The following is a 22336-nucleotide window of genomic DNA, read 5'->3' as shown; positions in this document are numbered from 1 at the left end:
TATAGAAAAATGCCAGACGACAGAGCAGACAGTTAAAGCTGCGGCTTAGTAGCATCATTTCACTAGTGTACGAATCACATCCTTCGCGATGAGCTAAATTGCATCATTAGAGCATCTTTCACCTGAAATGCTGATCTTTGCAATTCCATGCACATTGAAGTCTCAGACCTCAGAAGCAATGGGAGGCAAAATCATGTTGATCATCGGGGGCATGATCAAGGAGGTGTAAATGGACAGATTGAAGTGCCACTACTCAAATACGTCATGCCTAGTTGCTTTATTTAGTGTGATATGAAGATAGGCGTCTGGGAATACATTTGTAAAGAGAAAAAAAAACTGCATAAATTGTGGTCAGAGGAAGGAGAAGTGGCAGAGTTTTAAGATACATATGTTCCAAAACAACTCTGTTCACTATATCACATTTGTAGTGTGTCTGTGGTTACTATGGTAACCGCATGGTTCTTGTAGACCTATTAATCATCAGTAATAGCTTAAATCAAAATCCTCAGGAAAAACAACTCCACGGGATAAACTTACTAAAGCCTCAACATCAGACCAATGATGGTGTTGCCCATAGCAATCAGATTTGAGTTATCATTTCTCGGTGCATTCTAGAAAATGATAGACAGAATGAGTGGTTGCTATGGGCATCGCACTCACTTGTCTCTTTTAGAGGCTTTAGTAAATCTACCCCCATGTATCTTCATACGCGCAGTCATTATATTTGTTAAAGAAACCCACCTACAATTTACAGCAGGGTGCGTCAGCTGTTGATGAACTACACATCCCAGCATGCCTTCCAACAGGTTTAGCACGTTCAAATAGCAAAACTTTGGCAGGGCATGCTGGAATGTGTAGTTCTACAACAGCTGGGGGGGCTGCTTATTGCACACCCCTAATTTAGAGAGTATAGTGCCTTTAATTTGTCCTTGATTCCTGTATGATGCTCTCTTTATCTTTTGTATTATATTTAATATTTTAAAGTAACGTTTTTCATTTCATTTTTTTCACACACAGTATGTTTCATTTACTTGACTCAATTTCCCCAACTCTTCTCCACAAACCTTCCCTCATGCCTGTCTCCTTTCTTTGGAAAACTAACTGCATTTTTCATTTCTTTTCTTTTTTTTTTATCAGGTACCACACATAAAAGTCTCCCCTGAGGAATATTTAAGGTTTCAATTTCAGAGATTCACAACTTTGAACCTTCATCCCAGCAACACAGACGTCAGTGCAGCTATAGGCGCACTACTTACTTTCTTCAACAGCACCACTGCCTGTCTTATCTGTGCCAAAGCAGAGTGTAAGTAGTTATCACTACAATAGGCACCACTGACTGTCTTATCTATGCCAAAGCAGAGTGTAAGTAGTTATCACTACAATCGGCACCACTGACTGTCTTATAAAGCAGAGTGTAAGTAGTTATCACTACAATCGGCACCACTGACTGTCTTATCTGTGCCAAAGCAGAGTGTAAGTAGTTATCACTACAGTCGGCACCTCTGACTGTTTTCTCTATGCTAAAGCAGAGTGTAAGTAGTTATCACTACAATCGGCACCAATGACTGTCTTATCTGTGCTAAAGCAGAGTGTAAGTAGTTATCACTACAATCGGCACCACTGACTGTCTTATCTGTGCTAAAGCAGAGTGTAAGTAATTATCACTACAATCGGCACCACTGACTGTCTTATAAAGCAGAGTGTAAGTAGTTATCACTACAATCGGCACCACTGACTGTCTTACCTGTGCTAAAGCTGAGTGTAAGTAGTTATCACTACAATCGGCACCTCTGACTGTTTTATCTATGCTAAAGCAGAGTGTAAGTAGTTATCACTACAATCGGCACCACTGACTGTCTTATCTGTGCTAAAGTAGAGTGTAAGTAGTTATCACTACAATCGGCACCTCTGACTGTTTTATCTATGCTAAAGCAGAGTGTAAGTAGTTATCACTACAGTCGGCACCACTGACTGTCTTATCTGTGCTAAAGCAGAGTGTAAGTAGTTATCACTACAATCGGCACCTCTGACTGTCTTACCTGTGCTAAAGCAGAGTGTAAGTAGTTATCACTATAATCGGCACCTCTGACTGTTTTATCTATGCTAAAGCAGTGTAAGTAGTTATCACTACAATCGGCACCACTGACTGTCTTATCTGTGCTAAAGTAGAGTGTAAGTAGTTATCACTACAATCGGCACCTCTGACTGTTTTATCTATGCTAAAGCAGAGTGTAAGTAGTTATCACTACAATCGGCACCACTGACTGTCTTATCTGTGCTAAAGTAGAGTGTAAGTAGTTATCACTACAATCGGCACCACTGACTGTCTTATCTGTGCTAAAGCAGAGCGTAAGTAATTATCACTACAATCGGCACCACTGACTGTCTTATAAAGCAGAGTATAAGTAGTTATCACTACAATCAGCACCACTGACTGTCTTACCTGTGCTAAAGCAGAGTGTAAGTAGTTATCACTACAATCAGCACCACTGACTGTCTTATCTGTGCTAAAGCAGAGTGTAAGTAATTATCACTACAATCGGCACCACTGACTGTCTTATAAAGCAGAGTGTAAGTAGTTATCACTACAATCGGCACCACTGACTGTCTTACCTGTGCTAAAGCAGAGTGTAAGTAGTTATCACTACAATCGGCACCTCTGACTGTTTTATCTGTGCTAAAGCAGAGTGTAAGTAGTTATCACTACAATCGGCACCACTGACTGTCTTATCTGTGCTAAAGCAGAGTGTAAGTAGTTATTACTACAATCGGCACCATTGACTGTCTTATCTGTGCTAAAGCAGAGTGTAAGTAGTTATCACTACAGTCGGCACCACTGACTGTCTTATCTGTGCTAAAGCAGAGTGTAAGTAGTTATCACTACAATCGGCACCTCTGACTGTCTTATCTGTGCTAAAGCAGAGTGTAAGTAGTTATCACTACAATCGGCCCCACTGACTGTCTTATCTGTGCTAAAGCAGAGTGTAAGTAGTTATCACTACAATCGGCACCACTGACTGTCTTATCTGTGCCAAAGTAGAGTGTAAGTAGTTATCACTACAATCGGCATCTCACTGTCTTATCTGTGCTAAAGCAGAGTGTAAGTAGTTATCACTACAATAGGCACCACTGACTGTCTTATCTGTGCTAAAGCTGAGTGTAAGTAGTTATCACTACAATCGGCACCACTGACTGTCTTATCTGTGCTAAAGCAGAGTGTAAGTAATTATCACTACAATCGGCACCACTGACTGTCTTATAAAGCAGAGTGTAAGTAGTTATCACTACAATCGGCACCACTGACTGTCTTACCTGTGCTAAAGCAGAGTGTAAGTAGTTATCACTACAATCGGCACCTCTGACTGTTTTATCTGTGCTAAAGCAGAGTGTAAGTAGTTATCACTACAATCGGCACCACTGACTGTCTTATCTGTGCTAAAGCAGAGTGTAAGTAGTTATTACTACAATCGGCACCATTGACTGTCTTATCTGTGCTAAAGCAGAGTGTAAGTAGTTATCACTACAGTCGGCACCACTGACTGTCTTATAAAGCAGAGTGTAAGTAGTTATCACTACAATCGGCACCACTGACTGTCTTACCTGTGCTAAAGCAGAGTGTAAGTAGTCATCACTACAATCGGCACCTCTGACTGTTTTATCTGTGCTAAAGCAGAGTGTAAGTAGTTATCACTACAATCGGCACCACTGACTGTCTTATCTGTGCTAAAGCAGAGTGTAAGTAGTTATTACTACAATCGGCACCATTGACTGTCTTATCTGTGCTAAAGCAGAGTGTAAGTAGTTATCACTACAGTCGGCACCACTGACTGTCTTATCTGTGCTAAAGCAGAGTGTAAGTAGTTATCACTACAATCGGCACCTCTGACTGTCTTATCTGTGCTAAAGCAGAGTGTAAGTAGTTATCACTACAATCGGCCCCACTGACTGTTTTATCTGTGCCAAAGCAGAGTGTAAGTAGTTATCACTACAATAGGCACCACTGACTGTCTTATCTGTGCTAAAGCTGAGTGTAAGTAGTTATCACTACAATCGGCACCTCTGACTGTTTTATCTGTGCTAAAGCAGAGTGTAAGTAGTTATCACTACAATCGGCACCACTGACTATCTTATCTGTGCTAAAGCAGAGTGTAAGTAGTTATCACTACAATCGGCACCTCTGACTGTTTTATCTGTGCTAAAGCTGAGTGTAAGTAGTTATCACTACAATCGGCATCTCTGACTGTCTTATCTGTGCTAAAGCAGAGTGTAAGTAGTTACCACTACAATCGGCACCACTGTCCAAATTTAGGTGCCACAATGCAAACATCTTCTAAATGAAGGTGCTTACATTTGAGACATTAACATGGTACCTTTAGTCTGATATTATTTGTTAGCCTGCATAGAGGTAATAATTAGTAGTGTGATAAGGGTTATAGTACACTGACAGATGTGTCCACATACTGTATATCTTACTTCCTTGCGCATTAAACAGCCCTTCATGACTCGGCCATGGCATGACTCAGTAGCGCAGAGCGTCTTTTCGTGCGATTTTTTTTACCTTCAAAAGCATCTTATTAGCAAAGTGATGCAAATAGATAGCACAAGCAGCATCTGCTGATAAAATGATGTGCAGCATGCCTATATTCTGTGTGCGACAGTGGCTGTATCTGCATGCAAAATGCTACGTTACAGTGTCAGTGGCTGTATCTGCATGTGAAATGCTATGTTACAGTGTCAGTGGCTGTATCTGCATGTGAAATGCTACGTTACAGTGTCAGTGGCTGTATCTGCATATGAAATGCTACGTTACAGTGTCAGTGGCTGTATCTGCATGTGAAATGCTACGTTACAGTGTCAGTCGCTGTATCTGCATGTGAAATGTTACGTTACAGTGTCAGTGGCTGTATCTGCATGCGTAATGCTACGTTACAGTGTCAGTGGCTGTATCTGCATGCGAAATGCTACGTTACAGTGTCAGTGGCTGTATCTGCATGTGAAATGCTACGTTACAGTGTCAGTGGCTGTATCTGCATGCGTAATGCTATGTTATAGTGTCAGTGGCTGTATCTACATGCAAAATGCTACGTTACAGTGTCAGTGGCTGTATCTGCATGCGTAATGCTATGTTATAGTGTCAGTGGCTGTATCTGTATGCAAAATGCTACGTTACAGTGTCAGTGGCTGTATCTGCATGCGTAATGCTACGTTACAGTGGCAGTGGCTGTATCTGCATGCGTAATGCTACGTTACAGTGTCAGTGGCTGTATCTGCATGCAAAATGCTACGTTACAGTGTCAGTGGCTGTATCTGCATGTGAAATGCTACGTTACAGTGTCAGTCGCTGTATCTACATGCAAAATTCTACGTTACAGTGTCAGTGGCTGTATCTACATGCCAAATGCTACGTTACAGTGTCAGTGGCTGTATCTGCATGTGAAATGTTACGTTACAGTGTCAGTGACTGTATCTGCATGCGTAATGCTACGTTACAGTGTCAGTGGCTGTATCTGCATGCGAAATGCTACGTTACAGTGTCAGTGGCTGTATCTGCATGTGAAATGCTACGTTACAGTGTCAGTGGCTGTATCTGCATGCGTAATGCTATGTTATAGTGTCAGTGGCTGTATCTACATGCAAAATGCTACGTTACAGTGTCAGTGGCTGTATCTGCATGCGTAATGCTATGTTATAGTGTCAGTGGCTGTATCTGTATGCAAAATGCTACGTTACAGTGTCAGTGGCTGTATCTGCATGCGTAATCCTATGTTACAGTGTCAGTGGCTGTATCTGTATGCAAAATGCTATGTTACAGTGTCAGTGGCTGTATCTGCATGCGTAATGCTACGTTACAGTGTCAGTGGCTGTATCTGCATGCGTAATGCTACGTTACAGTGTCAGTGGCTGTATCTGCATGTGAAATGCTACGTTACAGTGTCAGTCGCTGTATCTACATGCAAAATTCTACGTTACAGTGTCAGTGGCTGTATCTACATGCCAAATGCTACGTTACAGTGTCAGTGGCTGTATCTGCATGTGAAATGTTACGTTACAGTGTCAGTGACTGTATCTGCATGCGTAATGCTACGTTACAGTGTCAGTGGCTGTATCTGCATGCGAAATGCTACGTTACAGTGTCAGTGGCTGTATCTGCATGTGAAATGCTACGTTACAGTGTCAGTGGCTGTATCTGCATGCGTAATGCTATGTTATAGTGTCAGTGGCTGTATCTACATGCAAAATGCTATGTTACAGTGTCAGTGGCTGTATCTGCATGCGTAATGCTATGTTATAGTGTCAGTGGCTGTATCTGTATGCAAAATGCTACGTTACAGTGTCAGTGGCTGTATCTGCATGCGTAATGCTATGTTACAGTGTCAGTGGCTGTATCTGTATGCAAAATGCTATGTTACAGTGTCAGTGGCTGTATCTGCATGCGTAATGCTACGTTACAGTGTCAGTGGCTGTATCTGCATGCGTAATGCTACGTTACAGTGTCAGTGGCTGTATCTGCATGCAAAATGCTACGTTACAGTGTCAGTGGCTGTATCTGCATTTGAAATGCTACGTTACAGTGTCAGTCGCTGTATCTACATGCAAAATTCTACGTTACAGTGTCAGTGGCTGTATCTGCATGTGAAATGCTACGTTACAGTGTCAGTGGCTGTATCTGCATGTGAAATGCTACATTACAGTGTCAGTGGCTGTATCTGCATGCGTAATGCTATGTTACAGTGTCAGTGGCTGTATCTGCGTGCGTAATGCTATGTTACAGTGTCAGTGGCTGTATGTGCATGCGTAATGCTATGTTACAGTGTCAGTGGCTGTATCTGCATGCAAAATGCTATGTTATAGTGTCAGTGGCTGTATCTGCATGCAAAATGCTATGTTCACATCACTTTGCGAGTAAAACGCATTTGAAGGTAAAAAGTCACATGAAATGATGCTCGGCGCTACCGAGTCGCACAGCGCTCACGTATTATGTTTAAAGCGACTTGTAGCACACAGAGGTAAGATGTATGTGGATACATCTGTATGCTCACTGCTCTACTGTATGTTTCAAATTAAGACTTCGTTTTGGTGACTGAATTAAGAACTAGATAAATCGCTTATAAGTCTAATAAGTGAATTTTCCATATTTAACCTATGAAAGATTCCATTTGAGGATTTATTGTCCTGAATTTCCTGATCAGTTTGGAAAACTGAGCAGCAAGAAATTCAGTGAAACATAGAAGGTGATTTACCAACATGGTGAAAATGTGATGTCACTAGTCTCAGCAACCAATCAGACACTTGTTTTCACTAATCAGTCTTTGTCTAGATTCACCAAAGCTAATTGCTGATTAGTTGCTGAGAAAGAGAGAGAGAGAGAGAGAGAGAGAGAGAGAGAGAGAGAGGGTTCATGTTTGACTATATACGGTATAACAGTACAAAATATTAGTGATGAGCGGTTCGGATTCTGAGGAATCCGAACCGCTCCGAAAAGGTGGAATCCGAGTCCACCCGAACGCAAGTTCGGGTGTTCCCGTCTGACTCGGATTCCACCTCGAGGCCGAACATCACCCGGCCGGCGTCGGATTCTCGCGAGACCTTGCGAGAGCCGGGTGACGTTCGGCCTCTATAAAAGGTGCGGCGCCCGGCTGTCGGTGCCATTTCGCATGACTGTATCAGACGGAACGGTCACGCTTAGTTAGTGATAGAGAGGGGAAAAGTGAGACTAGAGTTAGATTACAATTAGAGAGAGTAGTTCTACTTCTTGCCACTGTGTGCTCCATGACTGGGCTTAGCCCACTGTGTGTATATTATACAAGCTCCGTGACTGGACTTAGCCCACTGTGTGTATATTATACAAGCTCTGTGACTGGACTTAGCCAACTGTGTTCACTGTGTATTATACAAGCTCCGTGACTGGAACTTAGCCCACTGAGTGTATTATTTATATTATACAAGCTCCGTGACTGGGCTTAGCCCACTGAGTGTATTATTTATATTATACAAGCTCCGTGACTGGACTTAGCCCACTGAGTGTATTATACAAGCTCCGTGACTGGACTTAGCCCACTGAGTGTATTATACAAGCTCCGTGACTGGGCTTAGCCCACTGTGTGTATTATACAAGATCCGTGACTGGACTTAGCCAACTGTGTGTATTATACAAGGTCCGTGACTGGGCTTAGCCCACTGTGTGTATAATACAAGGTCCGTGACTGGGCTTAGCCCACTGTGTGTATTATACAGGCTCCGTGACTGGACTTAGCCCACTGTGTGTATTATACAAGTTTCGTGACTGGACTTAGCCCACTGTGTGTATTATACAAGCTCCGTGACTGGGCTTAGCCCACTGTGTGTATAATACAAGGTCCGTGACTGGGCTTAGCCCACTGTGTGTATTATACAGGCTCCGTGACTGGACTTAGCCCACTGTGTGTATTATACAAGTTCCGTGACTGGACTTAGCGCACTGTGTGTATTATACAAGGTCCGTGACTGGGCTTAGCCCACTGTGTGTATAATACAAGGTCCGTGACTGGACTTAGCCCACTGTGTGTATTATACAAGCTCCGTGACTGGGCTTAGCCCACTGTGTGTATAATACAAGCTCCGTGAAAGGGCATAAGCCCAGTGAGTGCATACAAGCTCCGTGAAAGGGCATAGCCCACTGTATCTATTCTACAAGCTCCGTGACAGGGCATAAGCCCAGTGAGTGCATACAAGCTCCGTGACTGGGCATAAGCCCACTGAGTGTATTATACAAGCTCCGTGACAGGGCATAAGCCCACTGAGTGTATTATACAAGCTCCGTGAAGGGGCATAGCCCACTGAGTGTATTATACAAGCTCCGTGACTGGGCATAAGCCCACTGAGTGTATTATACAAGCTCCGTGACTGGGCATAAGCGCACTGTGTGTATACAAGCACTATGTCTCCTTGGGATGTAGCTGTGACTCTGCTGGCCATACCCCACTGACTGGGTGGGTGGGTCCAAGGACAATTCCATCTTGAACTACCTTTCATTTCTGCCACTGCTGTGTGGCATAGTTTCATAGATGTGCTTTAAACTGTGGTGTCTGTGCCACTGCGCCGCTGCTCTGACGCTTGGTAACCAGTCAGCTCACTGCAACCTTTGGCCAATAATGGTGAAAACAATAATTTAATCTGTGAGGTGGTCTAAATTGACTGTAAATGACTGGAAATTAATGTTATTGAGGTAAATAATACTCTAGGAAGAAAAAAAAGCCAGATTTATGTGATTTTAGCTTTTTTTGCGTATTTTGGCAAAATATGCAAATCCAAATCCAGTCACCGCAGTTTGGCAAATCCAAATCCAAAACCGGACTATGAATTAGAACCAAATCCAAATCCAGCAAAAATGGTCCGGCGCACATCCCTACAAAATATACATACACATAGTGGGAAGGCAAAGCCTGCTAAAATGGTCGTAAATTATATGGCATTAAAACCAAAACATCTATTAGCTATATAATTTAGAATACATTTCACACCTTGATTCCTGGCTGATTAAGTACTGTACAATAATAAACTTTGGAATTCTGCCAGCATTATAATGAAAATGAATACATCACTTTGCAGCGTTTAAACAGAAAGGGATAATGAGTTCAGTGGCGATGCCAGTTCGATGCTTAGAATAGCGTAAGGAAGAAAAATAACATTATTCATATTAACATTGCCTAAAGACATTGTCTGTAAGCAAGGCTATTATTAATAATAACAGCTTCATTCATTTTATTGATAATGTAAAACATTTTTCTTGTAAACTGGTTAAAGAACGCTTAGCTGATCATAATTCTCAGAGCTCAGTGACAGTAGGCATGTGTGAAAGAGGTTAGGTCGCTATTTTGACTAGTGGGTGTGAATATCAATATAAGAATCTGTATAACATTTTCTCTTGAGGATGGGGGGTTGGGGGCAGGGACGTGCAGGGGAGGCAGAGCCTCCCCTGTAATACTCCTGAGATTTGAAATGAAAATGAATAGAATAATACAAAGAAGATATTTATAAACTTAGAAACATTGTTGTTTATTATAATAATTTTTCTAGTTAAGTTATCACTCACCAGCTTTGTGGAGCTCCCTGGGACTGCAGGGAGACGAGAGATGAGGAAGCAACAGCTCAGCCTCACTTCCGCTTACAGAGCTGGGGGCAGGGCCACACCACGGGCAGTAAGCTGCACAGAAAGAGAGCTAATAGAGGCATGCCTCTGAGTAAGGGGGGGCATGTCTTCAGCACTGATGGACACCTTGGATGTGTCATGTGACCAGGAAGTGCACTGTAGATCAGAGATCGGAGCTCAGTCAACAGCAGCAAGAGAAGACACAGTGATGCAGGTAGGAGATTCAAAGAATACTGAAGCTTTGTGTAGTGAGGGGAGAGTTACAGTGAATAGGGGATGAGACAGGCTCCCAGCACTCAGACCCATCTCCATGTGTGCCTCCCCAGCCATTCACCTCATGGCACATCACGGGTTGGGGAGGGGGGATATTTTGCATATAATATAAACATGTTTGGAAGAAATATTCATACTGTTTTACACAATAACATTTATTGCATTATAATGTCACATTTTGTAAATTTTAAGTGATTATAAGTGAAGTAATTATGTTTGTAACGTATAGGTGTTAGATAATTGCACGACCTTTAGAAACAAAACTCTATTCATATGAAGCACAATAGTGATATCTGCAGGCTGATACAGCAATCCATGAAAAAAAAAATATAAAAAAAAATAAAATATAAGAAATTATAAATGTGCTACTTATACAATGTGTACACAGATACACTTACTATAACACACTCACAAATATATGTGGGATATTCATGAAAGCTTGGAGAGAGATAAAATTGTGAAAGATAAAGCACAAACCAATTGGATCCTAACTGACATTTTTTAAACTTTTAGAGCTGTAAAGTGACAGGAGCAGATTGGTTAGTACTTTGGGGTCTATGTACTAAGCCTTGAAGAGAGATAAAGTACCAACCAATCAGCTCCTAGCTGTAATTTTTCAAACACAGCCTGTAAAGTGACAGTCAGAAGCTGATTGGTTGGTACTTTATCTCCGTCCACTTTATCTCTCTCCAAGGTTTAGTACATAGACTCTTTAATCTCTCACAATTTTATCTCTCCAAGCTTTCATGAATACTCCTCATAGTTAGATATATAGAGGGGTATTCAGTTAGGTGCGAGTTTGGTCCCACGAGGTGAAATCACTGCAAATTCACCTTGTGAATTATACCCCTTTTACACCGGAGCTAAAACCCGGGTTTTTGAAGGGTTAACCCGGGCAGCTCCCTGGTGTAAAAGGGCAGAGGGTTGGATCGCCGGGTCGAGTGACCCGGCAATCCAACCCAGGTAACTGGCAGGGTTTAACACGGGCGTAGCCCGTGAAACCCTGCTATGGGAACAGCGCACTCCGGGTCAAGAAGACCGGGAGTGCGCTGCTAGCCGGCCGATTGGTCCGGCTTCAGTGGCGCTTGGAGATGACGTAATCTCCAAGCGTCCACTTTCACTCCGCAAAAGCCGGGTCTATGCAGACCCGACTGTGGTGTGAGCGGCGCTGACTCGGGAATATACCGAGTCAGCGCCGGCAAAATTCCGGGTCTGATCCGGATAGGAACTTTGTTCCAACTCCGGGTCAGACCCGGAATTTAGGTGGAAAAGGGGTATAACATTTGCAATTCAATTCCAAACTGCAATTCTTTTTCAGAGTAAATTTGCCTGTTTTGTTCACACCTCCCTGAGCAGGTGAAAAGGTAGGGAAAATCTGTATTTCAATGTAAAAATGTAGGGACTTGCTTTAGAACCCCCTATTGACTAATTAGGTATTTGGAATTTTTCAATTAGCTTAATTGGGCCAATAATATTAATTACATGTCATTTTTGGGTTGAAAAATAAATAAATGGCCTATAATTACCCCAAAATAAGCATTTTAGCTAATAAATGCACCCCAAATTTAATGACAGTGTTTGTTTCAATGAAAAAGAATTGTTTTCTATCATTTTTTTTTACATTTTTAAAAAAATTACCCCAAAAGCATCTTTTTTTCTACTTTTTTTTGCATTTTCTGTTTCATTCCTTTGTAATTAAACAATATTCTACAGCTTTTTACATTTAGACTACTTTTAAAAAAATGCACAAATCAGCCATTTGACACCTTTTTTTAAAGCATACAGTACTGTTCTTATGGCCGCTATCAGTCTTCTACATGATTCTGCTAACAAGTTTTTGCTTTTTTAGGGTCCAGGATGGTCTCCCCACTTTTCCATGCTATTTTCCTTGTGCACTTTTTGGGCAAAATTCAGACGCTCTCACTGCCAGTAGTGCAAATTGGCATTTTTATTATTTTAAATTGAATTGTGCATATCTCGGGTGCACGCACAAGGGCAAAGTGTGTGAATTATAAGGTGAAGTGTGCAAGTTTTTCGCCTATTGCAAACTCTCACCTAATTAAATTACCCCCAAAATCGGTATGTTATCAATACAGTACTTATGGTGAAATGTGTATTTGATCTAATTTAAACATTTTTTTTTACTTTAGTATACTCCCTCTCTGTACTTTATAATTTCTGTCACTTTTTAATCAGATATTGTGGAACATAAAAGAGGAAAGTCACAATAACGATGTTATATTAAAAATGACTGAATATAGTATTATTGTGTTCTGTTTGTAATTGTAATCGCTGACTTACTTACTACGCCTAAATTTCTGTATTGCAATTTGACATGTACAAATAAGTAACATCCATAGTGCATAACAATAATGGCTACTTGTATTAAATATAATAAGCACAGTAATTGCTGCCTTCTGTTGTGTAGGCTGTATTCTGTTTATTTGACCTGATAAATATTTTTTACCACTGTGAAAAAGACTTCCAATTCTGGACTTTTAAGTTTAGTATCAGAATTGTGTAATCCAGAGCTGGGTACACACTAGGACGACGGATCGGCCATATTGGCCAATAAATACCCAGCATAAAAGTCAAAATTGTATCCTAAACATTTTTGGGAGTCTTTTGTTTTGTATTGGCTCCAAAATCTGCAGTTGTTTGACAAAAATAATGTTTTTGTTTTGTCCTGTTATTTGTCTTGTGATCTGGGACCACCATCAAAAACCATGGGACCTAGGACAACTTGTAAAAACATGCCCAAATCATTTCCCATTGTCTTGCCCACTGTACACAGTAAACATTCATGGACAACCACCACCTTACAGTTCCAATCAATTTAGTATCTGCCGATGCCCTGACTTCGATATTGAACCTCATCCCAAATTACATAGGAATATCATGGGCAGTTCTCTGCCTTCATATGATTCTTCAACATAAATATAGACTTATGGTGGTACATTTTGTTTCTGCCATCCTCAAAAAACCCTTCTGGAGAATGACAATCTGTCAAACTACGGTCCAATTTTTCCCTTTGTCTCCAAAACTCCAGAGGCTTTTCTACACCCTCTTCTTCTCCTTTGTCTCAACTATCCCCTTTCTGTACCCTCTCCAGTCCAGACTTTGTCTCCTTTTTTGACAGAAACCACTCTGACCATCTCTGTTAAATCCAAGGGTCACTCCCCTGTCCTCATCCCTCTTGACCTATTTATATCCTTTGACAACCCACTTCTTCTCTGCCCTCTTCCTCACACAGCCTTAGTGACTCTCTTGCTTTTCTGCTACCTCTCCAAACAATCCATCTCCATCATAGCCTCTAGTCTCTCCCTTCTCTCACTCCCTTTAAGTGTCCTCAAGCTCAATCCTAGGTCTAATACACTTTTCACTCTACATTTCCTTACTTGGAGGGGTATTCAATATGGGTGTTTTTTGCGTTAATATCGCACTTTTTATCGTTTTTGCGTTAATATCACAATATCACTTGTTTTAGTTTTACACTGTATTCAATATCAAAGACTTATCGCAGTTTTGAAAAGTCTTTGATAAAAAACGGTGATAACTTTTCACCATTGAATAGGTGTCGAAAAAAAGTGCAGAATTGGGGTTTAGGGGTGCAGGCTTAAAAAAATAGCCTGCACCCCTGAGATTGACATTTAAAAAAGAACTGTGTCAAAAAAAGTTTTAAAAAAAAATAGGGACACCCCAAAAAATTAATAAAAAAAATGGGGTGCAAGAAAAAAAATGGGAAAAAATTGTTAGACAATAGGGAAATAGGTTCAGGGCTATTCTGCATGTATGCGGCAGGTGTTTTCTAGAATAGAATTATAGCGGCAGGTGCACAAATGCAGAATTTAAAAAAAATTACTTTAGGGACACCAAAATATGCTAGTATCCATTTTCATGTACCCCAAATTTGATGGGACCACTTAAAAAAACGAAAAAAATAACCTAAGTGCTCTTCTGCATCACTTCTTCAATGTCGGAAAAAAAACACCTGCTGCGGCTATTTAAATCCCTGACTTTCAATTAAAGGCTAAAACGGGGGTACCCATAGTGTTCCCCCATGTTTTTACAACTTTAGGGGGGTCTTACAATTATTTTCAGGAAAACTTCATAACTTTACGCAAATCCAACTTCGGAGTTTCCCGTTTTCGTTAATTTTATTTTGAATACGGGGATAAGCGGGAGCACGCACCATACCTGAACGCAGAAAAAAAAACTCCGATATGAAACGTTAACTTCGGCAGTGAAGTTAACGTTTCATATTGAATACCCCTCTTGGTAAATCAGCTCTTTCAGTTTACAGTGCCATCTTTATACTGATGATACCCAAGTCTACCTGTCCTCCCCTGACCGCTCTGCTTCCAACCTCTCTTTTAAACCATGTGTCTAATACTGAGATTTTTGTCTTCCATCCTTCTTGTGTCTCTACCCAACTCCTCCTCACTGTTAACAGCACCACCAACTCTTCTATTCTCTCTCATTCACTCCATGCATTCAGTTACTTACCCACTCATGTTGGTTCCATTACTGGAATTTCACCAAAACCCGGCACTTTCTCTAACACAATGCTACCAAAACACCTGTCCTGTCCCTCATTTTGACTTTTGGAACCTCCTTCCCATCAACTGCCTCTCTCCTCTTCAATCTGTCATTAACGTTGCTGCTAGACGTATCTTTCTTTCATGCCACTAAGTCTTTGCCTCCTTCCTCTGCCAATCCCTCCAACGACTCATTGTCTCCTAGAGAATCCATTTAAACTCCTCACCATCACCTACAAAACTCTTACACTCTCCTCTTCCCCCTGTTTCTTTTACCACATTTCCTTCCCTCCCTCCATCCCTCTCTGGTCAGCCAGTGACTGCTGCCTCTCCTCCCCTCTGATTACCACTTCTCACTTCTGCCTCCAAGACTTTTCCTTTATGATGCTCATCTGTGGAATGTTCTCACTTACTCTATCAGACTCCCAGAGAGCTGCCCTGAGCATCATTAGGATGTGCTGGGAGCTCAAGTTCGTAGTTTCTGTGGCGTGGCCCCCTGTATCTGACATCATGACATCACGTGCGGGAGACAAAGCTGGTCCCAGGCATATTATCACCCTGCTACATCTCTGCCTCAAAACTCACATATCCACCACAGTCTACCAGACCTCTGCCTGATTTGTTCCTTCTGATCTATATCCTTACCTCCTTGTATCTAACTAACACCTCCACTCCTTTCCCTTTCCTTTTAGAATGTAAGCTCTCACAAGCAGGGCCCTCCCTCTTCTTGTTTCATCCCTCCTGTTAGCTCACTAACGTAGCCGAAATTAAACATGTAATTTTGTATATGTATAATTGTTACCCTATTTTGTATCTTTGCTCTGTGTGATGCTCTGAAAGTTTGTTGGCAACTTATAAACAAATAGATGGCAATGAAAAATGTAATTTTAAAGAAGTACAAATTATAGCAACCTGAGAAAAACAGTAGGGTTGAGGACGACACTCTTGACGGTGGTCCTTGGAAGCAGTGTAGTTCCTTTTTTCTGTTGGAAATTGCTGGGGATGTTTTTGTTTTTTATCTGGTTACCTCACAGTTTAATCTGAAGCCAACAAAAGGTGCAGCTGTTAGCTGAAAGCCAGAGGCCGTACAGGGCAGAGTAACCAGGCCAGAAGAGGTCCCTGTGATTTTGGTGTGGGTAGCAGAGGCTAGTGACAGATGTGATGGGAGGAGGCTGCTTGACAAGTGATAATTCCGTATGATCTCTGCCTTACCTCTTCCATTAGTGTATCTCTCACCCTCTCCCATTAAAGTCTCTTTTTGGCTCTTCCCCATGATGAGGCTGGGGACAGCTGTCCCTATTGCCCGCTACATAGTCCTGAGAAATAGTACATAATACCTGTGCTTTTTTCTGTGTGCATGTGTATGTGTTTGTCTATATATTTATCAATTTATCAGAAATTGCCAACCTTTTTTATTTATTTATTTTATTTTTACCTATTAGTTTAAAATAGTTTAGCTAATCTTTTTAGGAACATACGACAAACTGTGTTACTGTCTGATTATATATTATAAATATTAACTATATTATATATAGTTAAAGATCGATCTGTCATTGGCACATGTGGAACAATTGGGTGACTCCAGTGGAGTATGCCTCCAATTGCCTCTCATACGTTTCTCCATCTCCTCTGTTAGCTGCCACGGCTTTTCTTTCAACGATAGCAGCACAGAACGAGTAATGCAAGTAGTTACTATGTGCATAGTGAAAGGTGCCCAACCTGTACACGGTTGTGGACATTCAAGACGCCAATTTAGCCAATTAATCAAATCAACTCTAAATAAACCTTAGTTTAAAAAAAGCCCCATCAATACTTGCAAATACTTTAATGGAATCATGCAATACGCAATTTTCATTGGTAAAAAAAGATGGTATATTAAAATTTGCAAAATGGAATTAGAGTTAACGTATTTTATCAAAACATTTAATATAAATGTATGCATATCCCGGGGTCTCCTAAATTATTTAAATAATTTTTCATTGGTTACTCATTGACATTGTTTATCAAGTTTTCCAATGTCATGTTCATTATAATGATTCTAATATAAATAAAAAATAAAAAAGTAAATATTTATGTATTCATAAAATCATTATAAAATTTAAAAAATTAAGCACGATGGCATACTCTGAGATAAAACACCAACCTGCATGACTGGCCCATTAGTATAAATTAGTTTACAAAAAAACAAAAAAAAACTTTTGCATGTACTGGAAATAAGTGAGTAAATCCATATTATTTAATAGGCACAGATTACTTCTTCAATTTTTCACTGAGCCTACAAGCAAACATAAGGCATAGAGATGGGGTCAAATGTGGTCATGTAATATTTCAACTCTTTATAGCTAAATTATACATTGATTATGTCTAGAACTCCATCTCTTGCCAATACATCACAACCTATTTTTCATTTGGACAGGGCACCTTGAGGACTTCTACAATTTAAAGAAAATAAATGGATTTCAGATGTGATTCGATTACATTCCCCTGATGGTAGGTTCATACACATTTTCAATGTTTTTCGTAATCAGCAGGTACTAGTGCCATTGTTTAATAAGAGTTTAATGGCAGCCTCCCTCACTTGGATTGGCATAGAGCAGATGTCCTTTGGATATTTATATGGTGGTATCCCCTCCCATATAATAACAACAATTATCAATAAGTCATTTGTGTTATACAATCTAGCACTACTGCTATCTGAGATATATGCAAACTAAGTAAGCTGCATATACATGAAATTATTAGAAGGATCGGGGGATTCTACAGGCTTGACCACAAACTTTAACATAGTCTATTTATGTCAGCACAATGTCACTACCATCATTACCATAACCAACAAATAATATAGCTTTCCTCTCATATCTTTAGAAGAGAGCCATTTAATTTTGCAACCGCTTAAATACAGGTCAAACTTTATTTTTTAATTTTAATTTTTAAATTAGCTTCCCTTGTAATACATTTTTAAAATGACCCTGGAGCTTCTTTACTTATTCCCATTCTATGTGATATAATCTTCTTAAATTGACCACTTACTTGAAAACTTGTAATATTCCTAAATAATTAAATAATATGTAATTAAATAATGTAGTAATTATTAATCAATCTTATTAAATCATTTAAAATGCCAGAGTGGTAGAAATTAAAATTAAATAAGTAAACTGATTCCAAAAGAGTGAGAAAGCATATCATGAATACTATTATTATGTCTAAACATCGACACAGTGTAAAATAAAAAAAATAAAAAATGTTTGAACAGTTTGTTGAGTTGTTTACATAAAGAGCAAATAAAGACCCTATTTGACATTGATACATATCAATTATTAATGAGGTGAATAATATGCATGAGATATCTGATGGGTTTATATATTTAGCTAAGCATGTCCCTTTGGTTTATTTTCTTTTAACTATTTTGCAGCAGATTGCAATGCCAGGAGTGATGGAACTGTCAAGCACTGATTGACAGGCTTTCTCGGCATAAATGCACTGGGTGGATTTATAAAGGGGCAGGGGAAGTGATGTCACAGCAGCTTAAGTGACTTACATTTAAGGTTTATTTGTAGAATTAGTATTTATTGAGTTCCAAACAAGAACAGGAGTACAAGTAAGTTTTAAGTTTTTTAATCTGTAGTTGATCCCATTAGGTCTCTGGACCTTATTCAGAGTCGGGCGCAAGCGCCGATACGCTCGTAACCGATTCGATGGTTAGTCCTGCGCGCGCGCAGTGAGCGCAGCGGCCGCAGTGCGCGTGCGCAAGCCCCGGAGCGACAGAGAAACTCTGTCGCTCCGGAACTCGTTACCAAAGGGGCGGCTGTCGATGTTGATCGACAGCTTGCCCCGTTTGGTAGGCAGGCCTGGGGGGTGGTTTCCAAAACGGAGGCGTTCCTTAACGAACACCTACTGTTTTGTGGGCAGACGCACTGACATCATCAGTGTTGTCAGTGGGGAGCTTCCTGCTCCATCAGAGCAGAAAGCTCCCTGGGGCTTACGAGTGCCCAGACCCAACCTTAGGGTCTGGTCGTGAGCCCTGATGGTTGCGATGGTGATCACCATCGCGACCATCAACCTGGTCGGTCGTTAAGCTGTGGGTGGTAACCCACAGCTTAATGATCGACAAGGAGGCGGTCGTTCAGGATGCAAGCGGCCGTCCTGATTCAGTGCGACCGCTTGCAACTAACAACCGCCTCTGAATGAGGTCCTCTGTCCTGACATTTAGGGAGGGGCATCATCTGCCTAAGGCAGTGGCGAGGTAATACATTTTAACAGTTTTACAGTGGGACAAGTTAATGCAGTATAATACATTTAAATTGTTTGGTTTATTCCAAAAAATGTTGGGGTGTAGTTTATTATTTGATATCGGGTCTGTGGTTTCGGCATATCATGATCCACTGACCACAGAGTTTGCTCTGTACTGTTATAGTTTCTATGATTGGTGAAAGAGCAAAAACGTGGTTTGGTTATTTCTGATTTGGTTGAAATAATCCTTCTCTATAATACACACTGTAACCATAAAACTTACTTTGGAAGATTAATCATTTCCTAGGAAGCAGAAATGCTGCAGAAATACTTTTTGGTCTAGAATGTCATTTACAATGGAGTACTGATGCACATAAAACACAAGCAGATCACACCACACAGTAAAGGTAAAAAAATTACATTTGTATAGTAATTCTAATTTAGGTCTGGAACAGGTAATCTGCATAATTATAACACCCTTGTGGGCAGCTGTCATGCAGTTGATTAATTATTGATTACATTTAAATTCATTCCATGAAGTCACGGGAGCAGGTGAAGAGACCCCCACCTCTCATTATATGCAGTTTATATATACTACAGAATATGTGTATTTCATGATCCCTATGATTTTAGTAGGTTACAATACTGCAGCATGCACATAGTGGTTGTGACTATTACAGGTCAATTTGCCAGCCTGAAAAATATTTGTATGCATGTTATTAAGCAATAACCATTAAGCAGGTAATGAGAGAAGACACAGGGGTAGGGCTCACTGGAACGTTAATTAAGGCTTACAGTTTCAATGCCTCTGGTTTGGTGATTTATAGGGTTTATTCATGCAAGAAGGTTATATTTTTACTGACTTTTTTGCTTACTGACAAATGACATTGACTAATGGTACATGAGTGGACTGTAACTGGAATGTGTGGACGGGCACATTGGCCAAACTGAATGAATGTCTTGGCTTTGCGATTTTGTTTCATTTGTAATTTTCTGTCATCATAAAAATTCCAGGATATCTATAACTAAACCAGGTTTGTTTCGGCTGTACACATTGCTAATTATATTAGCACTGTTTAAGGCCGTTTGGTGGGGCCTTCGAAAACTTGTTGCCTTGTTTTTGTGTTCCACTTCTGTGTAGTCTATACCAGAGTTTCCTAACTGCTGTTGTGAGCAGTTCCCAGTCTGATACCATCTAAGTCCACTGCTCAGCCTCAAGTTACCTGTTACTATACCACATCCCAGTGAGTCCCAACGCTTCTGTGATCTTCGGTTCTAGCTGAGTGCTCCCAGTCTCCTATTGGTTCCGGCATTCAGTCCTGCGCTCAACTCCAAGTTGCCTGTCACTACACCACATTCCATTGTGTTCCAGAGCACCTGAGTCCGGTTTTAGCTGAGTACTTATTCTCTTCTTGCTTCCAGTATTCAGTCCTGCGCTCAGCTCCAAGTTGCCTGTTACTACACATTCCATTGTGTTCCAGAGCACCTGAGTTCTCCAATTCTAGCTGAGTACTTCCAGTCTCCTATTACTTTCAGTACTCAGTTCAGTGCTCAGCTTTAACTATCCTGTTGCTCCATACATTCAGTTCAGTGTTCAGCTTTAACTATCCTGTTGCTCCATACATTCAGTCCAGTGCTCAGCTTTACATCTCCTGTAGCTTTCAGCATTCAGTCCGTTGTCCTGCAGTCCTAACTACCATACACTAGTGTGCATCTCTGCCTGCAACGTGCAATTCCTGCAACTGTGCAATATCACTACAGACTGCTTACCTAAAGCTGGCCATACACGCTACAATTATCGGGGCGATCCGCCCGATATCCGCGGATCACCCCGATAATTGTAACGTGTGGGGGGGTGACCAAGGGTTAAATATTGCTCGGTCGGGCATGCCGGATTGTCCAGCATGCCCGTTCGATGCGATATTCATGGGGTAAACTGCCCATGGAAGGAACAGGGAAATGTCTCATCCCCCGGGGGCGGAGCGCAGATGGGCTAATACACTGTGAGATATCTCAGGCATTTTACCTGGCCGTGTATGCCCAGCTTTAGTGCTGTATAATCCATTGCCACAGTCTACATATAGCAGTGTGCAGCTCAGCTACTATCTGCTGTTACCAGCGTGCAGTACCTATTATAGCCAGCAGGTTCCAGTGTGCACCATATCTCCATCTGCAGAATGCACATATCCCTATTGTGTACTATATTGACTGTTCTATAGCAATCACTACCTTTCTTCCCATGTACAAGGCTTCAATTAGTGTTGCCACATTGCAGGGTAGCATACTAGCTCTTCAGTCTAGTATTATCTCCTTCCTATCCAGTTTGTCCTGAAGGTAGAACTGATTGAGGAAGAGCCCCATACTACCACCTTACTTCACTAAAGCTGGCCACACACTAGACCAACTTTCATCCAACCATCCAACTTGTTGATTGGTTGGAATGAAAATCTGGTAAGGTATGGGAGTAAATGATGATCTGCGCGCACGGTGCAGCTGTGTCACAGAAACACAGTCTGCCCGCGGCACGCATGGTCGCAGCTGAGGCGCCCTCCACTAGGTGGCGCCTTACTCAGCTGCGTACCATGCGTAATGGTAGAGCCGGCCCTGATACCATTCTAATATGTAGACAGCAATGTTAATTGTAGAGTTTATGAGGATTATTTAAACATGCACTGTTCCCTGAGGACTGGAGTTGGAAAAACATTGATCTAAATGATGTCATTTAAATACCCAAAACCTTTACTTGTCTGAGGGGTCTATTTACTAAGCTTTGCTAGGAGATAAAGTGAACGGTGATAAGGTACCAGCCAATCAGCTCCTCACTGCCATCTCACAGGCTGTGTTTGAAAAATGGCAGTTAGGAGCTGATAGGCTGGCACCTTATCACCGTTCACTTTATCTCCTAACAAAGCTTAGTAAATAGACCCCTTAACCTATTCCTTAAAGCTGCATTATCAGCTCTTATAGAAATGTACTAAACTGTTCCTCAGAGTTTCTCCATGCAGCTGATCTTTACACGGTCTGACAATTCTATAATAGAAAACTGGCAAATCAATGCCATTTACTCTTTTAAAAAGGCGACAGAGTAATTGGCGTGAGAAAGCAAAGATCAATTATAAGACTCAATTTCTTAATTGCAACTTGTGATTTGTACTCCTGATCACAC

At 41.0% G+C, this 22336-nt stretch overlaps 1 protein-coding gene across 1 annotated transcript in view; it reads left to right on the top strand.

Moving 5' to 3' along the window:
• GRIK4 (glutamate ionotropic receptor kainate type subunit 4) overlaps positions 1 to 22336 on the top strand; it is a 314460-nt gene that overhangs the window by 159862 nt on the left and 132262 nt on the right. Inside the window, exon 5 of the mRNA XM_088458742.1 lies at positions 1138 to 1303. Within this exon, the coding sequence (XP_088314868.1) occupies positions 1138 to 1303 (166 nt within the window). The remainder of the gene's footprint in view (positions 1 to 1137; positions 1304 to 22336) is intronic.

This window comes from Taudactylus pleione, unplaced genomic scaffold (genome assembly GCF_031769625.1).
Source record: "Taudactylus pleione unplaced genomic scaffold, aTauple2 ptg000848l, whole genome shotgun sequence".
NCBI classification, from domain to species: domain Eukaryota; kingdom Metazoa; phylum Chordata; class Amphibia; order Anura; family Myobatrachidae; genus Taudactylus; species Taudactylus pleione.
The sequence above is the reverse complement of the archived record's forward strand: the minus strand, read 5'-3'. Positions and strand labels throughout refer to the sequence as shown.